Source organism: Chiloscyllium plagiosum, unplaced genomic scaffold (assembly GCF_037043375.1).
Source record: "Chiloscyllium plagiosum isolate Xiang-an unplaced genomic scaffold, Cpla_swu_hap1 HiC_scaffold_7, whole genome shotgun sequence".
Lineage (NCBI taxonomy): Eukaryota > Metazoa > Chordata > Chondrichthyes > Orectolobiformes > Hemiscylliidae > Chiloscyllium > Chiloscyllium plagiosum.
The window spans coordinates 21,194,684-21,220,275 of NW_028270145.1; the positions used below are offsets into that span (position 1 = coordinate 21,194,684).

Sequence of the window (25,592 nt, forward strand, 5' to 3'; positions counted from 1 at the left end):
CACCTCCACAGCATGCTTCCTCAAGTCGTCACAATATACAGGTCAGACGCCATCTTGACTTTGTGGAGGAAGACTTGGACATGAGGACTGTAAGTCACTTTCAGAGTGCATGTTTATGCATGATTGCATGTGTTTACTTGTTTCCATGCTCTTCCTTGTATGTTTTTGCCGATTTTTACACTGCCTAGTGCTTGTGTTACATGCTTTTTCCACATTTTACCTTTCTTATCAAGTTGTCAATCTCTTTAATTAAATCAAAAGATCAGTAATGAGGCTCAACGTCTTGATCAGCACCTGAAGAAAAGGTTTACAACTTTGGTGTAAAAGTGCTTCCTTGGAGACTTTACATGGCTGGATTGCTCAGATTTTTGAGTATAGGAGTTGGACGTTACATTGAGGACTTGGTGAGGCTTCTTCTGGAGTGCTGTATGCAGTTCTGGTCACTTTGATAGAAAATATATTACTGAGCTGGAGAGGTTTAAGAAGAGGTTTACCAGGATGTTGCCGGCAGTGAAGGGTTTGAGTTATTAAAAATAGATTGGAGAGGATGGAAATGTTTTTCAATGGAGTGTGGGAAGTTAAGAGGTGACCTTACAGAGGTTTATAAAATAATGACGGTGTAGATAAGGTAACTGGCAGGTGCCTTTTCCCTTGAAGAGTTTCAAGCCTTGGGAGCATATTTTTAAAGTGAGAGTAGAAACATTTAAAAAAGACATGAGGAGCAATTTCTTCACACAGACAGTGGTCTGTTAATGGAATGAGGAAGTGGTGAATGTGGGTCAGTTACAACATTTAAAGTACACGAGTAAGAATTGTTTGGAGGGAAATGGGCCAATTGCAGGCAAGTGAGTCCAATGTAGTTTGAGATTTTGGTCTGTACGGACTGATGGGACCGAGGGGTCTGTTTGTGTACTGTGATTCTGTGATTGCCTTTTGAAGTGAATGGTGAGAAGAAAATGGAATAAATGCCCTTCTGGATGCAGCTATTTCATTGGTAGCAGTATTTTATTTCCAAGGCCAGATGGGTCCCTTTTGTTTATTCCGTAGAAGCTCGTTTTGATATTTGCTGTTGAAAATGCTTCCGTTTATGTAAATAGGAAAAAGCATGGTGCTCATGAAAACAATATCTTTCTTTTATAGAGTCATAGAGATGTACAGCATAGAAACAGACCCTTCGGTCCAACCTGTCCATGCCGACCAGATATCCCAACCCGATCTAATCCCACCTGCCAGCACCTGGCCCATATCCCTCCAAACCCTTCCTATTCATATACCCATCCAAATGCCTTTTAAATGTTGCAATTGTACCAGTCTCCACCACTTCCTCTGGCAGCTCATTCCATACACATACCACCCTCTGCGTGAAACAGTTGCTCCTTGGCTCCCTTTTATATCTTTCCCCTCTCACCCTAAGCCTATGCCCTCTAGTTCTGGCCTCCCCAACCCTAGGGAAAAGACTTTGCCTATTTACCCTATCCATGCCCCTCATGATTTTGTAAACCTCTAAGGTCACCCCTCAGCCTCCGATGCTCCAGGGTAAACAGCCTCAGCCTGTTCAGCCTCTCCCAATAGCTCAAATCCTCCAACCCTGGCAACATCCTTGTAAATCTTTTCTGAACCCTTTCAGGTTTTACAACATCTTTCCGATAGAAAGGGGACTAGAATTGCACACAATATTCCAACAGTGGCCTAACCAATGTCCTGTACATCCACAACATGACCCCCCAGCTTCTGTACTCAATTCTCTGACCAATAAAAGAAAGCATACCGCCTTCACTGTCCTATCCACCTGTGACTCCACATTCAAGGAACTATGAACCTGCACTCCAAGGTCTCTTTGTTCAGCAACACTCCCTAGGACCTTACCATTAAGTGTACAAGTCCTGCTAAGATTTGCTTTCCCAAAATGCAACATCTCACATTTATCTGAATTAAACTCAGTCTGCCACTTCTCGGCACATTGGACCGTCTGATCAAGATCCTGTTATAATCTGAGGTAACATTCTTCCCTGTCCACTACACCTCCAATTTTGGTGTCATCTGCAAACTTACTAACTGTACATCTTATGCTCGCATCCAAATCATTTATGTAAGTGACAAAAAGTAGAGGACCCAGCACCGATCCTTGTAGCACTCCACTGGTCACAGGCCTCCAGTCTGAAAAGCAGCCCTCCACCACCACCCTCTGTCTTCTACCTTAGAGCCAGTTCTGTATCCAAGTGGCTAGTTCTCCCTCTATTCAGTGAGATCTAACTTTGCTAACCAGTCTCCCATGGGGAATCTTTTCGAACGCCTTACTGAAGTCCTTATAGATCACATCTACCGCTCTGCCCTCATCAATCCTCTTTGTTACTTCCTCAAAAAACTCAATCAAGTTTGTGAGACATGATTTCCCATGCATAAAGCCATGTATTTTATTGGAAAATATTCACTCACTTTGTAGTTTTACAATTTGAGTGGAGCTAGATTTATCTAAAGAAATCTTTGACAAGCAGCCATAAATCAGCACCTGAAGAAAAGGTTTACAACTTTGGTGTAAAAGTGCTTCCTTGGAAACTTTAAATGGTTGGATTGCTCAGACCTTTGAGTATAGGAGTTGGGACATTATGTTGAGGTTGAACAGGACATTGGTGAGGCTTCTTATAAAGTGCTGTGTGCAGTTCTGGTTATCCTGTTGTAGGAATTATAAATGTCTGTGTAGAGTAGATACAAGACAATAAGGCATAGGAGCAGAAATTAGGCCATTTAGCCCATTGAGTCTACTCTACCATACAATCGTGGCTGATAAGTTTCTCAGCCCCATTCTCCCACTTTCTCCCCATAACCCTTGATCCCCTTGAGACTCGAGCCTATCTATCTCAGTCTTAAATATATTCAATAATCTGGCCTCCACAACCTTCTGTGGCAATGAACTCCATAAATTTGCCACACTCTGGCTGAAGACATTTCTCCTTATCTCCGTTCTAAAAGGTCTTTTCTTCCCCTAAGGCTGTGCTCCCAGGTCCTAGTCTCTCCTACCAATGGAAACAGCTTCTCAATATCTGCTTCTCATCTTCTCTATTCAGGCCATTCGTTATTCTGTATGATTCAATTAGATTCCCTCCTCATCCTTATAAAGTCCATCGAGTATAAACCCAGAGTCCTCAAATGTTCCTCATATGTTAAGCTTTTCATTCCTGAGATCATTCTTGTGAACCTCCTCTGAACACGCTCAAGGGCCAGTACATCTTTCTGAGATATGGCACCCAAAACTGTGCACAATACTCCAAATGTAATCAGACCAGAGCCTAATAGGACTTTAGAAGTACATCTCTGCTTTTATATTCAAGTCCTCTCAAAATAAATACCACCATTGCATTTGCCTTCCTAACTATTGACTCAACCTGCAATTTTACCTTGAGAGAATCCTGGACTAGAACTCCCAAGTCTCTTTGCACTTCAGACTTCTGAAATTTCTCTCCATTTTTAAAAAATAATCCATGCCTCTATTCTTCTGACCAAAATGCATGATCTGACACCTTCCCACATTGTACTTCATCTGCCACTTCTTTGCCCACTCTTCTCACCTGTCCAAATCCTTCTGCAGCCTCCCTGCCATCTCAATTCGACCTTTCCTCTACCTAGCTTTGTATCATCTGCAAAGTTAACCAGAATGCACTCAGTTCCTTCATCTAGATCATCTTAATGTATAAAGTGAAAAGTTGTGGTCTTAACATGGAGTCTTGCGAAACCCCACTTGTCATCAGCTGTCATCCTGAGAAGGACCCTTTTATCCCCACTCTCTGCTTCCTGCCAGGCAACCGAGCTTCTATCTATGCTAGTACCTTGCCTCTGACACCATGGGCCCTTATCTTACTCAGCTGCCTCCTGTGCAGCACCTTGTCAAAGACCTTCTTGAAGTCCAGATATATAACATCCACTGGTTCTCCTTGGTCTAACCTGCTTGTTACTTCCTCAAAGAAGTCTAGCAGATTTGTCAGGCATGACCTCCCCATGATGAAACCATGTTAACTGTGCCTTATTTCACATACACTTCCAAGTATTCAGAAATCTCATCCTTCACAATGAATTCCAGGATCTTACTCACGACTGAGGTTAGACTAATCATTTTGTAATTTTCTGTCTTTTGCCTTGCTCTCTTTTTAAACCAAGGTGTCACGTTAGCAATTTTCCAGTCCTCTGGGGCCCCTCCCTGATTCTAGCGATTCTTGAAAGATCACTACTGCCCCCACTATCTCTTCAGCTATCTTCCTTAGAACTCTGGGGTATCGTCCATCTGGTCCAAACGATTTATCCACCTTCAGACCATTCGGTTTTCCTAGCACCTTCTCCTTGGTGATGGCCACCATACTCAGTTCTGCCCCCTCACTATCTTGAATTTTTGGGATATTACTCAGTTTTCTACTGTGAAGACTGACACAAAGTAATTATTCAGTTCCTCAGCCATTTCCTTGTTCCCCACTATCTCTCCAGCATCATTTTCCAGCAGCCCAAAGTCCACTTTTTACTCTCTTTTGCCCTTTATATATCTAAAGAAGCTCTTACAGTCTTTCTTTATATTACTGGCTAGCTTACCCTCACATTTAATCTTCTCCTCCCTCATTTCTTTTTTTTGTTGCCCTCTGTTAGTCTTTGTAAGCTTTCCAGTCCTCTGGTTTCTCACTGCCATTCGCCACCTTGTATGCTTTCTGTTTTGCTTTTATTCTATCCCTGACTTCCCTAGTCAGCCTTGGTTACCTCATCCTTCCTGTACCATATTCCTCTTTCCTTGGGATGAATCTCTGCTGTGTCTCCTGAATTACTCCTGGAAACTCCTGTCATTGCTGTTCTGCTGTCCTCTGCTGGGGTCCTCTGATTCTGTGTTCTTCCTCTCAAATTTCAGAGTAAATTCAATCATATTGTGATCACTGCCTCCTAAGAGTTCCTTCAACTTAAGCTCCTTTATCAAGTCTGCCTCAATTGCACAACACTAAATCCAGTATGTATTAGTGTTTGAGCACTAGGAACTATATTTAGTTGCTGGGAGCAGCTATTCTGTGCTCATCCAAAATCTGGCTGTTTTGGGAAGTGCTCATCCTATATCCCATAAAATTAAGTAGTCCATCAACTGTTGAATTTTGAGGTGAAGTGAATTGACCGGGCCAATTTCAAAGGCCTCAAATTATTAGTAATTTCCAATAAAGCTAGATGTCCTTTCCTTTGCAGGCTTAGCTCTGTCTCCCTTCCTCCTTCCCTTCCTTATGGCCAGTCATTCTTCACATATGAACTTAAATTTTTATTTCTAGCAGATAGTATGATGTCATGGAAAGGTTGCTGTTAACTTATGCAAGGATCTGATGAGTGCATTCATTCTCTGGCAGTTTACCAAAGTGGCTATTTTTCATGAATTGTAATGAAGGCCACTTAACTTAGTTAACTACATGGCGAGTGTGTGGTTATGAATAATGTCACCAGAACCGGTTTAATTCCTATTCCGAATGAAGCAGACATCTGACATGTCTCCTTGCTTGCCTCTGAGAGTGGGTAATGATAAACCTACACTGACGCAAACTGCCAAAAAAAAGCTCAGGATGAAGCATCAGCTGACAATGGACCAATGAATTGCCTTCAAGAACAGCGCAACTGAATGAATAAATGAGCCACTGAGTGCAATCACGTGGCTCAGTCCATCAAGTACATCACAGCCAAATCCTGTTCTGGGTTTACATGTTTCTTTAGCAATGCATGGTGATTAGTAGCAAATCTATGTAGATTTGATACTAGATTTCTAGATATTAATGCCAATAGGAGATTTGGGTGGCACAGTGGTTAGCACTGCTGCCTCACAGCACCAGAGACCGGGGTTCAATTCCTGCCTCGGGCAACAGTCTGTGTGGAGTTTGCACATTCTCCCCGTGTCTACGTGGGTTTCCTCTGGGTGCTCCGGTTTCCTCCCACAGTCCAAAGACGTGCAGGTTAGGTGAATTGGCCACGCTAAATTGCCCGTAGTGTTAGTGAAAGGGTAAATGTAGGGGAATGCTTCTGGGTGGGTTGCTCTTCAGAGGGTCGGTGAGGACTTGTTGGGCCAAAGGGCCTGTTTCCACACGGTAGGGAATCTAATCTAATCTAATCATATAGAATCATAGAGTCATACTGCAAGGACACAGACCCCTTCGGTTCAACTAGCACACGGCAACCATTTTCTCACATTAAACTAGTCCCACTTGCCTGCGTTTGGCCCATATCCCTCCAAATCTTTCCTATTTATGTACTTATTGAAATGCCTTTAAAAATCCAAATGATTTTTAGTAACTGTACCTACATCCACCAGTTCCACTGGCAGTTCATTCCACATACTCTGTGTTAAAAAAAAAAGTTGCTCCTCACATCCTTTTTAAAACTTGCTTCTCTCACCTTAAAGATATGTCCCCTAGTTTTGAAGCCCGCCTCCCCGCCCACCCTAGTGAAGGGAAACTTGCTATTCACCTCATCTATACCCCTCATGATGATATAAACCTCTACAAAGTCGTCCCTCATCCTCCTATGTTCCAGTGAAAAAAGTCCCACTCTCTCCAGCCTATTTTTATTACTCGACTCTCTGTTCCCATGCAATACCCTGGTAAATCTTTGCTGATCCGTCTCCAATTTAATATCCTTCCTAAATCAGGGCAACCAGAACTGCGCACAGTACTCCAGAAGAGACCTCTCAAACATCCTGTGAAACCTCAATATGACTTCCCAACTCCTACACTCAAAGGTCTAAGCAATAAAGGCAGGTGTGCTAAAAGCCTTCTTAACCACCCTGTCTACCTGAGGTGCAAATTTCAAAGAATTACATACTTGAACCCTAGGATCCTCTGACCTACAACACTCCCAGGGCGCTACCATTAATTGTATGAGTCCTGTCTTGTGTATTTTATCAAAATGCAATACCCCTCCTTTATCCAAACTAAACTCCATCTGCTGCTACTCAGCCCATTGACATAATTGTTCAAGATCTTATTGTAATCTTAGAGAACATTCTTCATAGTCGACTACACCACCAATTTTGGTCTCGTCTTCAAACCTACTAATTATGCCTGTTATGCTCTCATCCAAATCGTTTATATAAATGACAAACAAAGGTTGACCCAGTACTGATCTCTGTGGAACACCGTTAGTTACAGGTCTCCAGTCTGAGAAACAAGCCTCCACCACCACCCTCTATCTCTTACCATCAAGTCAATTTCATATTCAATTCGCAAGCTCTCCCTAAAATCCCATTTGATCCACTTTTACCAATTAGTCTACCATGCAGAACCTTGTCAAAGGCTTTGCTGAGGTCCAGGTAAACAACATCTACCACTCTGCCCTCATCAATCTTTTTGGTTATTTCCTCAAAAAAATCAAAAACGTTTGTGAGACATGATTTCCCTTGCACAAACCCACACTGACTATCCCTGATCAGTCCTTGCCTTTCCAACAGGCACATAAATCCTATCTTTCAGAATTCCCTCCAACAACTTACCCATCGCTGATGTCAGGCTCACAGATCTATTGTTTCTAAATTTCTCCTCACAGCTCCACAACATACTGGGATACATTTGATTAAGACCCACAGATTTACTCACTTTTGTTTTCTAAGAACTCCGGCACTTCATCTTCTGTAATGTGAACTGTTTTCAAAACATCAATATTTATTTCCCCAGTTCTCCAGCCTCCATTTCTTTCTCCACAGTAAAAATTGATGCAAAATATTCACTAAATGTCTCTCCCATTTCCTGAGCTTCAGTACATAAATGATCTCATTGATCTTTAAGGGATACTATTCTCTCTGTGGTTGCCCTTTTGCTCATAATGTACTTGTAGAATCCCTTTGGATTATGCTTAACCTTATCTACCAAGACTATCTCATATCCCCTCTTTGCCTTCCTGATTTCCCTGTTAAGAATGTTCCTATACTCCTTATACATTTCAAGAGATTCATTTGATCTCTGCTGTTCGTATTACAATATACAATTCTATTTTATTCTTGACTAGAACCTGTACATCTTTTATTCATCCATTGTACCCTACTGTTATCAGCATTACCTTTCACTGTAACAGGAACATCATGCCTCTGAACTCTCACATCTTTGAAAGCCTCCCACTTGTCATCATCCCTACACTTGCGAACAGTTTACTCAAATCGAGGTGAACATCCCCTTCTTATTTCTAATTCCTACTCATATTGTTTGACTGGATGATCCCTCAGAATTATCTTCCCAGATTACGGTAGTAATATTTTGTTTAATCAAAAATACAACTTCCCCCTCCTCTCTTGCCTCAGTTTATATCCTTCAGATATGAGGAAAGTGTGGGAAAATGGTGTTGACGTGAATAATTAGCCATGACCAAGAATAACAGTAAAGACTCAAGGGGTCAAATAACCTACCCCTGCTCCAATGCTCCTGTGGTAATCCCAGGGTTCAGCAAGTAACTGCCATCCCCCAAATTCTAACAAAGTATCCAACAGGCATTAACAATTTTGGTATGTGAGAGAAATTGGAGTTTAATACATTGTTAAAAAACTTCTTTGTCCAGATTAGGTTTTAGTCAGATGACAAATTGGGATGAATGAAGAGAGGAGAATAGGTGGGTCTCCTGCCATCCTTACCTCAATGATGCATGCTTCCTCTTTGCTCCTGCTTTGTTGAGTTGCTTTGTGGCAAGAAAATGCCATAATCTTAATGCACTGATCCTGAGAGGTGAAGATAGCAGAAATTATTTGGCCTCCGTGGTAGAGAATAGCACATGCTATTCATAATTATCCTCTTCTCTCCCATATAAAGCTGATGCCTTCAACCATCTATGTTTGAATAAGATTAATTTTAATGAGAGGAAACAATTCTTGAATAAAAACAAAAAATGTACACAGTAGATAGTTATTCCGCAACTCTTTCTCCAGTACATTAATGACATTATTGGCATTGCTTTATGCTCTCATTCGGATTTGGGAAAGTTTATCAATTTTGCTTCCAATTTCCACCCTGTTCTCACCTTCATTTGGTCCATCTCTGACTCCTCCCTTCTATTCAAATTCTTTGTTTTATTTTTGGAATAAGATTATCACCAATATTCACTATACATCTATCGATTCTTACAGTTACCTGGATTATACATCCTCATACACTGCTTCCAGTAAAGACTTTATTCCATTCTCTCAGATTCTCCATCTCCATCCAATCTCTTCCAATGATGCTAGCTTCTGTATAGGGGTCTCTGAAATGTCCAACTTCTTCCTCTGCCAAGGATTACTCAGCACCTTGGTTGACAGGGTTCTCAGCCCAGTCTGACCCATCTCCTGCACTTTGGCCTTCACCCCTTCTCTTTCCTCCCACAGCAGTGATAGGGTCCACCTTGTTCATGTCTACCATCCCCCCAGCATCCACATCCAAAAGATCATTAGCCGCCATTTCCACCAGCTCTGTTTCCCTTTCCTCCCTTGTCAACTTTCTGTGGGGTCTGTTCCTTCCAGGACACCCTGGTCTGCTCCTCTTTTCTCCTGACACCTCCCCACTGCACCTTCCCATGCAATTGAAGAATGTGTAACACCAGCCCAATTACTTCCTCCCTCCTAACTGAGCTGCAATTTACTTAATATAGTCTACTGTATTCACTTCTGACAATATGGTCTCCTCTACACTGGGGCGACGAAGCATAGACTATTTGATTTGAAATACTTTAAGTTCCCACACCAAGGGAACAAGGCTTTGCTGATTTTATAAACTATCCCTGCTGAGTCATTGAGGAAAAAAGTCAGTATTGTAGCACACCCTTGGCTGGGACACAGAAAAAACAGACTTGGGAAACAGAACATTCAACATGGGACAGTGAGATAGGCTCTTGACTCAAAGCACAGGGTGTAAATGAAGGACTATATTTGCAATTACGAGACATGGGAAAGACTGTTAAGGACAAAAAAGCAACTGAGACTTCAAAGTTAACTGACCGTGATTGAGCTGGGGAAATCGCAGCTTCCTGCTGACTGTTAGTTGTACATTCGATAATTCTAATAAAAAAGCAAACAATCCAAAATTAAAACAAAAGAACATTACAGAAAGTTGCTGGAGAAGCTCAGCAGATTTCCCTGCGTCTGTGGAGCCAACAGAGTTAATATTTTGAGTCCAATGACACTTCAAAACAAGGTCCCAATTCCGAAGAAGTGTTTGGATTCAAAACCCAAATCTGTTTTGCAGTTCACAGATCTTGCCAGACCTGCTGAGTTTTTACACGACGTTGTTTCTGTTTCAGATCTCTAGCATCCACGGTGTTTTGCTTTTAGAAGAACATTACAATTGGCTTAGATTTCCACCTCAAACTACTATAATCCTTATATACTCTCTCAGTTTTGTAAATCTTACGGATTGGTTCATTCATACCTGGATCTGCAGTACAAAGTTCATGCCTTTACCAAGGGCTCAGAAGGAACAACCGTTGATCCACTATACAAAAGAAAACCGCAAATGTTTTTGACAACTATTTCACCAATTTAAATGGTGCATTTGAAATGGCAACTAGCATTCCAGCTTGTTAACCAGCTGAGGATGATGTGAATGTCCTTGTGATGAAGATAGCAATGATAAGTCAGTTGATAGTGATTTTTGCCATCAGAAACCTTTCAAGTTTGAAGTATCTTTACAGCCTGATTAGTTGGGTACCCCTTACATATTGTCAGAGCTGTAATTTTGATTTATGCTTATTTGCAGCTAATTTATGCCTTTTCCAACCCTTTACTAGTGATGTTGGAGTTCCTCCACTCTTTAGTGAAGTATACTGAGTTATAATTTACAAATTTTGCAATGCTCAGGTTTATGAAACTTAACAGAATAGTGGAAATAAACCCATTCACTAATTGCTGTGTGCAATCTTCCATTTAATGTACCTTCTCTATTTTCTCCAAGTAGAGTGGAAGTTTTAATTTACCAGTACATCACCTTGGTGGTACACACCTTGAAGCCTGGATAGACAGGTTATAATAGGGTCATGCTGGTGACTCTGAGTCTAATGGAGACAAGGCTGTTTCCACATACTCACTGTTACACTATTCAAGCACTGGTGCTGATTAACTGCGTTAATATGGAATATTATGTTTCATGTAGATTGTCTCCTCCTGTAGTCATCTAGTGCTTTAGTTTAAGCTGCTGAAGAGTATCCTCATAGCATTTAGATTCTGAGACAATCCAAAAACTAGATTTAAATTGGGGATGATATTATAAATTCTGAAGAAATACGAACAAGCCAGCCGCTGTGAAAATATTGGATTGAAATTTCTTCCAAGATACTTAGTCATGGAGTCATACAGCATGGAAAAAGACCCTTCATTCCAACTTGTCCATGGCAACCAAGTTTCCCAAGCAAAACTAGACTCATCTGCCTACGTTTGGCCCATATCCTTCTAAACCTTCATTATTCATGTACCTATGCAAATGTCTTTTAAATATTGTAACTGTACCAGCATCCACCACTTCCCTCTGGCAGTTCATTCCACATATGAACCACCCTAAGTGCCCTTCAGGACCCTTTTAAATTTTTCTCGTCCACCTTAAAAATATGCCCCCTAGTTTTGAACTCCTCTACCCTAGGAAAAGGACTTTTGCAGTTCATTTTATCTATGCCCCTCATGATTTTATAAACCTCTAAGGTCACCCCTCAACCTCCAGTGCTCCAGCTTGATAGTACTGAGATATCACAAAGATCTATTTGGTATTGATACAGCCAATGCAATGCTTGAAATTATTTTTTGCTGGGAAAGGAGCATTTCAATTTTTTAAAAGTTCGTTTACATGATGTTGACATTACTAGTTGGGTCAGTATTGATGGCCCATTCCTAATTGTCCTTGTGGTTGTGAACTGCCACCTTGAGCCATTACAGTCCTTATAGATGGATTACAATCCTGTTAGGGATTTTGATATGCAGTGTATTACAAAAATGTGACTATATGTTTGTTCAGAGGTTACTCATGTGTTGTGGGCATTGTGTCTGGACTAGTATTTATCGCCTATCCATAATTCCCCTGAGAAGTTGGTGGTGAGCTCCCTTCTGGAACCAATGCAGTTTTTGGTGTGTAGGTACATGCACAGCAATGCCAGGAAGGGAGTCCCAGAATTTCGATTCAGCAAGTGCAAGCATGGTGATCTCGTTCCACATTCAGGATGCATCTATTCCTGTGCATCGCTCCTATTATTATTTTAGCTGGTAGAGGTTGCAGATTTGTAAGGTGCTATCGAAGGAGCCTTGGTGACTCGTTGTCGTGCATCTTGACAATGGCACATGTTGTTTCAGTGCATCAGTGGTGAAGGGAGTGAATGTTGAAGTTGTTGGAAAGGGCATTTGTCAACAAGCTGCTTTATTCTTTTATGGTATTGAGTTTCTTGAGTGTTGTGCTTTATTTACAGCATAGAAACTGCTTATTTGGCTCAAGTGGACCATGGTGGTGTTTTTACTTCAGATGAACTTCCTCCCACCCTCCTTCATTTAACTGCTTCAATATGGACTTCTATTATTTTCTCCCTTGTGCTTCTTCTTAAATATTCATACTTGTGGTAGTGAGTTCCACATTTTCAACTCTCTGCATAAAAAAGTTTTTTTGAATTCTCAATTGAATTTATTATTAACTACCTAACATTTATGGCGTCTGGTTCTAGTCTTAGACACAAGTGGAAACATCTTCTGAGTATGCTCTTATCAAATCCTTTCATAATTTTAAAGACCTTGATTAGATCACCCATTAGTTTTTCTCTTTTTCTAGAAAACGAGTTACACCCTTCTAAAATCTTTCTTAATAAATTATATACCTTGGGTTTGATTAACATGTAGAGTTTTGCTCCTTCTTCAAAGCCACCACATTGTTTTTTGAAATATTGAAGGCCATAATATTGAATGGCAAAGTATTCCAAGTATGGCCTTACCAACCTTCTACACAACGTTTCAATTCTGTGTTCCTTCCTGAATCATAAGGCTATTTAATCAGTCCACCTTGACAGAGGAGGGCAGTGGGCGTTTCAAAATAGGGTACACACCCTATTCCAAATAATATGAGTAATGTACCAAGAATGCATTTGCATATGCTTCTCTGCCCAAAATGTTGTAAGGAATGTGTTTTGGCACACATTTGCACAGTGACAAGCTAAAAATCAAATGCTCTCAGCCACTGAAGCTGTAACATTGTTCAGAACCAAGATATTAGATCCATTCAAACTTTTTAATATAAGGTTCCACCTTATCCAAGTGAGTCTGTTTTAATTTTAACTCAATTCTTATTCAGTATGCCGTACGACATTTTCTTGAATATTGAATTGCATGAGTGCCAGAGGCCAAATGTTAGGTGTCTACAAGAAAATTTTCTGATTCAGTATGTGGATGTACCTACAAGAGAAGGTGCAAAACTTGACCTACTCTTGGGCAATAAGGCAGGACAGATGACTCGGGTGTCAGTGGGGGAGCACTTTGGGGCCAGCAACCATAATTCTATTAGTTTTAAAACAGTGATGGAAAAGGATAGACCAGATCTAAAAGTTGAAGTGCTAAATTGGAGGAAGGCTAATTTTGATGCTATTAGGCAAGAACTTTCAAAAGCTGACTGGGGCAGATTTTGACAGGCTGGAAAATGGGAATCCTTCAGAAATGAGATGACGAGAGTCTAGAGAAAGTATATTCCTGTTCGGGTCAAAGGAAAGGCTGTAGATGTAGTGAATATTGGATGAGGGTTTGGTTAAGAAAAAGAAGGAAGCATATGTCAAATATAGAAAGGAGAGATTGAGAGAATCCTTAGATTAGATTAGATTCCCTACGGATTTCCTACAGTGTGGAAACAGGCCCTTCGGCCCAACCAGTCCACACCGACCCTCCGAAGAGTAACCCACCCAGACCCATTTCGCTCTGACCTAACACTGTGGGACAATTTAGCACGGCCAATTCACCTGACCTGCACATCTTTGGACTGTGGGAGGAAACCGGAGCACCCGGAGGAAACCCACGCAGACACAGGGAGAATGTGCAAACTCCACACAGACAGTCACTCGAGGCTGTAATTGAACCTTGGACCCTGGTGCTGTGAGGCAGCAGTGCTACCCATTGAGCCACCATGCTGCCCTTAAAGGCAGTTGAGTATACTTAAAAGGGAAAAAAGGAGGGCAAAAAGGGGACATGGGATAACTTTGGCAAATAGGGTTAAAGAGAATCCAAAAGGATTTTTACAGATGCATTAAGGACAAGAGGGTAACTAGGGAGAGAGTAGGGCCCTTCAAAAATCAGCAAGGCATCCCGTGTGTGGAGCCGCAGAAGATGGGGGAGATACTAAATGAGTATTTTGCATCAGTGTTTACTGTGGAGAAGGACATGGAAGATATAGAATGTGGGGAAATAGATGGTAACATCTTGAAAAATATCCATATTACAGAGGAGGAGGTGCTGGATGTCTTGAAATGCATAAAAATGGATAAATTCCCAGGACCTGATCAGGTGTACCCTAGAATTCTGTAGGAAGCTAGGGAAGAGATTGCTGGGGCCTTTACTGAGATATTTGTATCATTGATAGTCACAGGTGAGGTGCCAGAAGACTGGAGGTTATCACTGTTTAAGAAAGGTGGTAAGGAAAAAACTGTAGACCAATGAGCCTGACGTCGGTGGTGGGCAAGTGTCGGAGGGAATCCTGAGGGACAGGATTTACATGTATTTGTAAAGGCAAAGACTGATTAGAGATAGCATGACTTTCTGCATGGGAAATCATGTCTCACGATGAGTTTTCTGAAGAAGTAACAAAGAGGATTGATTAGGGCAGAGCAGTAGACTTGATCTGTGTGGAGTTCAGTAACGCATTTGACAAGGTTCCCCATGGGAGATGGTTAGCAAGGTTAGATCTCAGGAATACAGGGAGAACTAGCCATTTGGATGCAGAACTGGCTTGAAGGTAGAAGACAGAGGGTGGTGGTGGAGGGTTGCTTTTCAGACTTGAGGTCTGTGACCGGTGGAGTGCCACAAGGATCGATCCTGGTCCACTATTTTTCATCATTTACAATAATGATTTGGATGTGACTGTAGGAGGTATAGTTAGTAAGTTTACAGATAACGCCAAAATTGGAGGTATAGTAGTCAGTGAAGAAGGTTACCTCAGAGTACAACAGGATCTTGATCAGATGGGCCAGTGGGCTGAGGAGTGGCAGATGGAGTTTAGATAAATGCAAGGTGCTGCATAGCAGGACCTATACACTTAATGGTAAGATCCTAGGGAGTGTTGCTGAACAAAGAGATCTTGGAGTGCAGGTTCATAGTTACTTGAAGGTAGAGCTGCATGGTAGACAGGAAGTGAAGAAGACATTTGGTATGCTTTCCTTAATTGGTCAGAGTATTGAGTACAGGAGTTAGGTCATTTTGCAGCTGTACAGGACGTTGGTACGGCCACTTCTGGAATATTGTGTTCAGTTCTGGTCTCCTTCCTATTAAAAGGATGTTGTGAAACTTGAAATGTTTCAGAAAAGATTTATAAGGATGTTGCTAGGGTTGGAGGATTTGAGCTATAAGGAGAAGCTGAATAGGCAGGGGGTTGCTTTCCCTCGAGAGTTAAGAGGGTGAGGGGTGACCTTATAGAGGTTTATAATATCATGAGAGGCACAGATAGGATAAATAGACAAAGTATTTTCCCTGGGGTGAGGGAGTCCAGAACTAGAGGGCATAGGTCCAGGGTGAGAGGGGGAAGATGTAAAAGGCACCTAAGGGGCAACTTTTTCATGCAGAGCATGGTACGTGTATGGAATGAGCTGCCAGAGGAAGGGGTGGACGCTGGTACAATCTCAACATTGAAAAGGCATTTGGATGGGGGGTATATGAATAGGAACAGTTTAGAGGGTATGGGCCAAGTACCAGCAAATGGGACTAGATTGGGTTGGGATATCTGGTTGGCATGGACAAGTTGGACCAAAGGGTCTGTTTCTGTGCTGTACATCTCTATGACTCGAAGTGAGCATTTTAGCAGATGGAGAATCTCTTTCCAATTTTACTGCAGAGCATTAACTGATTAGTTTACTGTGTCAGGGAGCAATGGTACTGTTACCAAAATTACTACATGTTGGTGTTGCAATGTGAATAAATTTTAAAAAATACACAATCCAATCCTGAATCTGTGTATTAATATTTTAAAAACATTGCAGAGCAAACAAAACATCTCAGTTGACACAGTATATGTTCCATTTTTTATTACCATTGAGATTTAAAGATGTAATTTGAAGCAAATCCCAAGGTCTCTTCTGAAAGACAGGGTAAGTAGAGATTGTTCTCCCAGGTCTGTATGATCATTCAGTTCAAAATAGTCATGAGAAGCACCACTGTTGCTAAGCGACAGCAATCATGTAATCATGAAGGAAACCTATTAACATGAAACAAATATTTGTCATTCCTTTCTGATGTGGGATATCATAACTTCTCTGAAGAAATACGCTATGTTTATACAAATTAAAATTGGCTGCTTACATTTATTCTTTGCGTATGAAGGACAATTTTCTATTTTCTGTTCATTTTGCTACAATAGCACCTGCCCTCTCTTGTTAATCTGGGACACTTCCCCTTAGTTAACCTTGCCAAAAGAACTAAGTTACATGTGTATGCCTTCATACTAATTTTCAACTAACTATTTCAAATTGGAAACTATAAAAGTCAAAGCTTAACATTTTATCCAAAAAGTTACGTTGATATAGCATCTTTAATATGGTAAAACATTTCAAATTGGTTTGCAGGAAAGTAATTGGACAAAAGGTGACATTGAACCAAGTGAGTTACGATTTCGTCAGGTGGCTGCAACCAGCGGTGTTCTGCAGGGATCAATGCAGGGTCCATTATTGTTTGTTATTTATATAAACTATTTGGATGAAAGTATAGGAAGCATGGTTAGTAGGTTTGCAGATGATATCAAACTTCATGCTATAGTGGACAGTGGAAAAGTTCAAAGGGATTTTGATCAGCTGGTCAAAGGGCCAAGGAATAGCAGATGGAGTTTAATTTAGATAAATGTGGGGTTTCGCATTTTCATAAGTCAACCCAGAGTAGGACTTGCACAGTTAACGATGGGGCCCTGTAGAGTATTGTCAGAGAAACTGAGGAGTTCAGGTATATAGTTTCTTGAAAGTGGTGTTACAGATAGAAGAGGTGGTTAAGAAGGTTGTTGGCAAGCTTGACTTCATTGGTTAGAGCACTGAGTATAGGATGTGGGTCGTCCTGTTGTGGCTGCACAGGGCAATGGCAAGGCCACTGCATATAATTCTGGTTGCCATGCTATAGGAAGGATATTACTAAATTGGAAAGGGTACAGAAAAGATTTACAAGGATGTTACCAGGACTGGAGGGTTTGAGTTATGGGCGGCATGGTGGCACAGTGGTTAGCACTGCTGCCTCACAGCGCCAGAGACCAGGGTTCAATTCTGTCTGTGTGGAGTTTGCACATTCTCCCCATGTCTGTGTGGGTTTCCTCCAGGTGCTCCGGTTTCCTCCCACAGTCCAAAAATGTGCAGGTTAGGTGAATTGGCCATGTTAAATTGCCCGTAGTGTTAGGTGAAGGGGTAAATGTCAGGGAATGGGTCTGGGTGGGTTGCTGTTCGGAGGGTCGGTGTGGACTTGCCGGTCCGAAGGGCCTGTTTCCACACTGTAAGTAATCTTAACAAAAAAAAGAGGCAGGATAAGCGGCACAGTGGCTCAGTGATTAGCACTGCTGCCTCACAGCACCAGGGTCCCAAGTTCGAATCTCAGCCTTAGGTAACTGTGTCTGTGTGAAGTTTGCACATTCTCCCCATGTCTGTGTGGGTTTCCTCCAGGTGCTCCGGTTTCCTCCCACAATCCAAAAGATGTGCAGGTCAGGTGAATTGGCCATGGTAAATTGCCCATAGTGCTTGGTGCATTAGTCAGAGGGAAATGGGTCTGGGTGGGTTACTCTTCGGAGGGTCAGTGTGGACTTGTTGGGCCATAGGGCCTGTTTCCGCACTGTAGGGAATCTACTCTAATCAAAAAGCTATGACTTTTCTCCTTGGAGAGTAAGAGGTTGAGGGGTGACCGTATAAAGGTTTATAAAATCATGAGGCATAGGAAAGGTAAATAGTGAAGGCCTTTTCCCGAGGGTAGGGCAATTCAAAACTAGCGAGCATAGATTTAAGGTGAGAGGGGAAAGATTTGAAAGGGACCTGAGGGGCAACCTTTTCACACAGTATGGTGCTTACATGGAATGAAATGGTCAAGGCAGGTACAGTTGCAACATTTTAAAGACATTTGGAACATGAAAAGGAAATACTTAGAGATATGAGCTGGAAATGTGTTGCTGGAAAAGCACAGCAGGTCAGGCAGCATCCAGGGAACAGGAGAATCGACGTTTCGGGCATAAGCCCTTCTTCAGGAAAGGGCTTCTTTCCTGAAGAAGGGCTTATGCCCGAAACGTCGATTCTCCTGTTCCCTGGATGCTGCCTGACCTGCTGCGCTTTTCCAGCAACACATTTCCAGCTCTGATCTCCAGCATCTGCAGACCTCACTTTCTCCTTAGAGATATGAGCCAAGTGCAGGCAAATGTGACTAGTTTAATTTGGGAAACCTGGTTGGACATTCTGACTCATAGGAGAAAGTGAGGACTGCAGATGCTGGAGTACCAGAGTTGAAGAATGTGGTGCTGGAAAAACACAGCAGGCCAGGCAGCATCCGAGGAGCAGGAGAATCAACGTTTCGGGCATAAGTCCTGAAGAAGGGCTTATGTGCGAAACGTCGATTCTCCTGCTCCTCGGATGCTGCCTGGCCTGCTGTGTTTTTCCAGCACCACATTTTTCATTCTGACTCATAGCCAGAGTCATCAAACACGAAGGGTCTGTTTCTGTGTTGGATGACTCTGACTATGAGTCTATGACTGAAAGCTTAATCAAACATAGTCTTTGAGAAGCATCTTAAGGGAAGGGAAAATGTACATGGCACAAAAGGCCAGTTTAAGTTTGAGTTCTTGAATTGGATTGGATGCGTGAGGAGAAGGGAATTTAGGTCCAATTAAGTTTACTTATCATACAGTACCAAAGAGGTCCCTCAGCGCATTGATCCTGTACTACCAAAAATATACTACTAGCTACACTTTGTCCACTGTTTTTCTTTATTCGTTCAAGGAATAAGGGCATAATTTGTTGTCCATCTCTAATTGCCCAGAGTAAACCACGTTGCTGTGGGTCTGGAGTCACTTGTAGGCTCGGCCAGGCCAGGTAAGGATGGTAGTTTCCTTCCGTAAAGGAAACTTTTTCCAAAAGGACATTAGTGAACCAGTTTTTCCTGACAATCGACAGTGAATTCATGGTCATCATTAGACACTTAATTCCAGATTTTTTAAAACTATTGAATTGAAATTCCACCATCTGCTATGGCAGGATTCGAAACCTGGTCCCTAGAACATGATCTTGGTCTCTGGATTAACAGTCCAGTGATAATACCACTAAGCCATCCCTTCTCTCTCCACATCTGCAGTAGGCCTATAGCCTTGAATGTTTTGATGCTTCAAGTTTTTATCCAAGTACTTTTTAAAGGTTGTGAGGTTACCCATCTCAATACCCCTCCAAGGCAGTGAATTCCAGACCCCCAATACCCTTTGGGTGAAAATAAAATGGGTCAAAAGCCCTCTCAAACCTTCTGCATTTCACTTTAAAAGTGTGCATCCTTGTTCTTGACCCTTCAACTGTGGAGGATAGCTGGTTTCTGTCCACTGTATCCATGCCCCTCATAATCTTAAGCACGTCTATCAAGACCCCCACTTAATGTGGAAGGAAAAGATCCTGTAGGGATTTGAACATGAACGTCTTTTTAAAGTTTCATGTTAGTGGACCAAGAGCAAATGGAGATCTGTGTGCACCAATAATGGGTATGGTGGACTTGGTGTGAGTTAGAATATGGGCCACAAGGTTTTGTATTACCTCTAGTTTGAGGGTGGAAGATAAAAGTCTTGCTAGGAGATTTGGACTAATCGAAGCAGCATGATATCTCTAGGTAATTATCATTACTGGGAATGCTTCCTCGTTTGATCTGTTTACCTGGCCCAAGAATACATTCAAAGTGAAGTGTTTGGCTGAGGTCCACCAATGAGGTGTCAGTCAGGATCAATCCTTGAACTTTTCTGGTTGGAATTGTTGAATTCTGTGCAGCCTTTAATATACTTAGTGGTGGAGTCTCCGGGGCTGGGAGTACTGTTTTGGAATATGTTTGTAGTTCTGCAAAGCACAAACAGTCGGTGAAGCTTTGGGCCCAGTGAACTGAGGTTCAGTTCATTTTCTACTAAGTCAGAACTTGGACAAAATGTATTTGTTTGAAGAAGCTTTAGTGAGGGACTAAGGCCCATGGTTACAAAACATCATCATACCGAGAAAAAATAGGGAGAGGTGAGAAGCTAACTTTATAAGGGATATATTTGAATGCTGCCTGGGCATTATTGAAAGGGCCTAGGGGAAGAATGAAGAAGGTAGTTTCAGAGTTTTGAAGACCTGGGTAAAAAAAAAGAAATGGCATCATCCAAAGAAAAGTCTAACGTTCATCTGTGGTGGGTGTTAGCTGAGGAAGAAGGGGAATCTCTAAAAGCAGATGGTGATACCATGATTTTGAGTGATAAATGTTAATATAGGAAGGAAGAGGAGAAGTGATTAACAGCCAATATGAAGGGATAAATAAATAAAAGAATCATTGAAGGAGAACTGGGATACCTTTAAACATACCTTTAAACATAAAAGGAACTTTCTTATACTTGAGAATGAGGAGCTGTTGGAGATGCTCTACTTTGCCTTAGCTTTTAGCAGAAGTTGAAAGTGAAACTTAGAAGTATCTCAGAAGACAAATATTTGAAACAAAGCAATTGAAATTAATAGGAATGTAAATAAGAAAGTCCTCAGATGATGACCCACCCTGAATAAAGAAGTGAACGTTGATTAAGCAATCTTTCAGTCATCAAGATGGGAAATTGTCTGTTTGGTAATGAACGTTGCATTAGTGTTCAAGAGCAGGGAAAGGGACTGAAGCTGGAAATAATAGATAGTTAATCTCTGGTGGATTGTGGATAGCTTTGTCACGTCCATATTGCTTGAAACTAGTGTATGTTTAAACCATGCTAAGTCAGGAATAATCAGTATGAATTTGTAAAGGGCAGATCGCATTTGATCAAATTAATTAGTGAAAAGGAATGGTTGTGCAATTTAAGAAGAACTACTTAGAGACTTATACAAATTAAAACATTGTGTTAGCAGGAAAATTATCATGAATGGAAAGATAATTGGGCAGGAAGCAAAGATGTTTTCTTCATTTTGAGTTGTGATGAGTGGGCTGGTGGTGTGATCTGGTCTGTGAAGTCTTGTTCCCCTTGTTCCAAGTTATGTAAAATGATCTGGAAGTTAGATGTGAGAAACCCATTAGGGTGTCTTCCAATTGGGGACATTGCAAACAGGAACAGCGCAGAAAGTCATATAGGTGGCAGATGTATTTTATTTTGGAACAGTGAGAAGTAGATCATTGTTTGGGAGAGGTGGGAGTGGTGGAGTGAGTGAGTGGATGAGTAAGAGAGTTTGATAGTGATGTGCTTATTTCTTCAAACGTGATTAAACATAAAGTCTGCAAAGTTGAGGGATTCTATTTATGAACATTGTTGAAAATAAAAGTAATGGTGAATTTGTTAGGCTACAGTAGGAATTGTTTGTAGCTGTAAAGGGTTTCAGAGGTATGAAAGGGAAATAAATGGCTGATTTGTGTGAATATGTTCAAGTATTGTCTTGACAGCCTATAGTTTGTGTATTGTTATTTCTTGGATGAATTTAACTTCCCTTGTTGTTGTTTTGTATTCCAAACCAATAGGAAACTTGTGCATCATTGCCAGAGATGTCAGTCTTGCAGCTGAACTGGATTTAAGGAGTTAGATGGCAACTGCATTTTGAAATGATCATCCTATCTTTGCGTGGTGTCTTCTGTAAATAGCCTGGCCAAGGCAGACAAAGAATGAATTGTCACAGATCCTCTATATCTTGTTGAAGTGGTAATTGTTCATTTGTAAATGTGTTGAGGCCAATTGTAGCTCCTCAGCTGGGGTCAAATAACTCCAAATGGGACAGAGATCAAACCTAAGTTTCCTTTGTCTTGATTAGATGTTAACCTTGTCAGTTGACCTATAAAGGGAATGAAAGCTGGCATGGTATCTACCAATTTACATTTTCGAATTAAATTGCAACTTTCCCTTGAAAAACTGAAATGTTTCTGAAATTGCTCCAATTTATTGCTGCAATGAATTTATTTCTGCTTCATTGTGACCTGAGACTGGACTAAATGATATTTCCTGTCGTTGAGGGTAGGTACTGTATAGAACTGCCCAAGGAGACTTTTTTTTAAAAAAAAATACCTAAACACGTTATACCAAATCTGGTAGGAAGCTAGCAATCTTAATGCAAATTCACAGGATAACTGATGTGAGAAGTGGAAATGTTTTAGATTTTGGAATAGTTGCTATTGTTGGGTTAGGGTGGGGTTTTGTTTTGACCTGAGAAGATGGTATTACTGGACATTGCTATTGAGCTGCTGGTAATACTTTTATATAACTGACTGACTTGCTCAGCAACTTCAGAAGGTGATGCTGTTGGATTGAAGTCAAATACAGACCAGAGCAGGTAAGGATGGTGGATTTCTTTGGGTGTAGAAATCAGTGAAACTGTTGGGTTTTTTGTAACAATCTGCCAGCTTCAAGGTTGTGTGTACTGACTTTTTAAAAGGGAAACTGAGTTTAGATTCTCAAATTACCACAATGGGATTTGAACTGCTGTCCAGTTCTCTATTATTAGTCTGCTTTAATAACTGCCATGCTGCTGCACACCTTATTAAAGAAACTTTAAACAATCTGACCTGCACCTGTTATCTCAATGTTTGCTAGCGATAGGTAACTAAAATTGAGTTCATCCATTCCCCAGCTAAAAGTTCCTGTCACCAGAATGTTTGCAAAATTCATGAAGAGCTACTAAATCTTCGTTTCCATTCAATTTACTTACAACCAGAAGCTTGTGATAGTAATCCTGATAGCTTTAAAATGATAGGGAGCCAATAGTTAAAAACTGGCAGTGTGAGCTGGGGCTTATCTAGTCAGCTTGACTGAATTCCACACTCAGCAATTATCCTGTCTGATTGATCCCAAAGTATTTCTGTGACCAAATGTGAGGCTGATTTGAAACTTGCACTGGAGATAGGCATGGTACTCTATCATTGTATATTGTTCTGTTTGGATGTATGTTTGAATATATATAATCTTTGAGGAATATATATGAATTTGTTGTTCCCTGAAAGAAAAGTGGTTTACTGCTGAATTGCTTTTCCAATATGATTAGGTTGCTTTTTTTTTTAATCCTATGCTTGCACACTTCAACTTTATTTTATCACTGCACTGATTTATTTCTCTTTTTCTTTATTTCCTGCACCAAGCATTCCTATCTGGACAGGGAAACGTCAATCATTTTGAGAAACATAGCTGGGAAACCTTCTCATTTGCTGACCAAGGTGAAGCGTATCTTCCAACCTGCATGTGATGAAACCTTGTAGGTAGAATGAGTAACCCTGTGACTTGTTGCCAATCCCATATCCTCGTTAATATTTATATATCAAGGAATCTTTTTGATTTCCCGTTTTCTCAATCCATTGCAGTATATTGACCAAACTGCTAGGACTGGTTATACTCAGCTGTACTCCTGTGTCTCTTCCAATAATTGACTTTGTTTGTTAACTCTTTCTGCTTGTGACCCATCCCTTTCCCTAAAAATGAGTGGACAAAATAGGCTTTGTTTTGAGCTTTTGTTTGTATTTGTACTTTTCAAAAACTTGTATTTAAACATATATCTGCATGTCAGCGTGACTAATGCCTGCATGCTATCCCTTGTCAACCTCTCCGAGCACTTCCTGGATAACTTGAAAGAGGAGTTTTGCTCAGTTTTTCCAATTACTTCAAACTTTGTTTTTGTCATTCTGGCAACATGTATTGAATGTTAATTTACTAAGAAAATGGCAACATGCAACTTGCCTGGATTAAAAAAAGCAATATCCTAACAATATTTCCTGCAGCATTTGAGTTGTAATTATATTTAACTGAATGGTTTATTTGTAAATATTAGCAATCAACGAAACACAACTTGGCAAAGCTCCAACTTCTTGATCCCTTGAAAGCTTCTAAAACTTGAGCACTGGACAAATTTGATCCGCAGTGAGTTTTCCAGCTCTTAAAACACAGTTATGATGTTAAACCAAAGCTTCACTGGCTGAAAAATTTGTAAACCAGATGGAGTCCTGCCGAGCAAATATCTGACAACTGAAATGTTTTCTAAAGTTAGTCCCACACTAAAATTCCAAAACATCACTGCATGAGCTCAGTAATATGGCCTCAGTTGAACCTATAATGACATGAAGTTAAACTCAATTTTGTGATTCCATACCTTGGATCATTCTACTCTGTCACTTCTTGTGAAGTTCTTGGTGGGAGGCCACTATGATTTATCTGCACAGATAAATTTTGATTGATTCCAAGTTATAGTTCAGATTCAGACAAAGCCCAGATCAGAAGCTTCTTGTTTAACAGGCTGACATATCTTCATTGTTGGCCTTGTAAGATTAAAATATTTATTCACTGTTGTGAACTTGGCTATACTTCCCCAGTGGCCTAAGTTTGATTCCTGATGTGTAATCATTTGGTTAATCTCAGTTGAAGGAGCAGATCTCAAGAGTTGTCTCGAATAAGGAGTTTGAAAGGTCAGTCTGAAGGCTTGTGTGTGGGGAATATCAGGTGAGAACACTGGGTGCAGCTAACAGTTCACAAATGACCAATTGAGATGACATGCCAGAGAATGGCCAGTGCCTGTGGGCACTGTGGCAATACTCAGTTATTTCAGAAGATGGCAAATGGAATGGAGTAAATTATATCAGGAAACTGGTTGAAGGCAAAACAGCCAGAGGAATTCCATCTTGCCACATTAAGAGAAACCATTATTTAGTTAAAAAATATTTTTGTTCTTTTCCCAAATTTTGTACAATTTTCTCCTACCTCTTAAGGTTCCCTTCTCCCCTCTGCACTGCACCCAGGCCATTCCTTGAGCAAGATGGCAGTCAGCAAATTATTCCCACGCTTCTGCATATGCTCTTGAATCTGTTGGTAAAAGGTAACTCATATTGGTAAGTGGGCTCTGCTTTTCTGTCTGTCTTGCAGTAGTGTCTTATGCTTGGTGGCTTATTTGATTACCACACAAACATCAAGGCCTAGAACTTGTATGCTGACCTCAGAATAATATCCAAAGCAACTAAAAATTGGTTTGAAAACTCCGCCAATTAGAGAGATGTGTTGAGGTTAGTTAATAGATCTGGTCAGCAGAAACAACAATGCCCTTAGCAGCTTATTGGGCAACAATCATACTAGCTAGAATTGGAACAATCCAACCATTAATTCACTTAGTTGACTGGACTATATTACTGAGCATAAGAATGAAAAATACTTTGTGGGAATATGAATGAGGCTTTATATATTTTGGCTTTCTTTATGGAATGACACTGCTGTGAAGACGGACGATTATTGCTCAGAACTAATTGCCCTTGAAAATAT

General features: G+C 40.9%; 1 protein-coding gene and 1 long non-coding RNA gene across 7 annotated transcripts in view; one reads left to right on the forward strand and one right to left on the reverse strand.

The window, feature by feature from the left end:
* LOC122551378 (uncharacterized) overlaps positions 1-20,111 on the reverse strand; it is a 115,511-nt gene extending 95,400 nt beyond the window's left edge. Inside the window, exons 1-4 of the long non-coding RNA XR_006312088.2 lie at positions 20,029-20,111; positions 16,197-16,361; positions 9,950-10,009; positions 8,615-8,806 (exon numbers count right to left, since the gene is read on the reverse strand). This is a non-coding gene — a long non-coding RNA (uncharacterized LOC122551378). The remainder of the gene's footprint in view (positions 1-8,614; positions 8,807-9,949; positions 10,010-16,196; positions 16,362-20,028) is intronic.
* Positions 1-25,592, forward strand: part of raph1a (Ras association (RalGDS/AF-6) and pleckstrin homology domains 1a) — a 227,103-nt gene that overhangs the window by 135,518 nt on the left and 65,993 nt on the right. For 3 of the 6 annotated variants that reach the window (XM_087988799.1, XM_087988800.1, XM_043693158.2), the window contains exons 5-6: positions 12-89; positions 23,435-23,509. The exons of 1 other annotated variant lie outside the window; for it this stretch is intronic. In XM_087988799.1, coding sequence (XP_087844925.1) covers positions 12-89; positions 23,435-23,509 — 153 coding nt within the window. The remainder of the gene's footprint in view (positions 1-11; positions 90-23,434; positions 23,510-25,592) is intronic. 2 more of the 6 variants (XM_087988801.1, XM_087988802.1) reach the window with 2 other exon arrangements.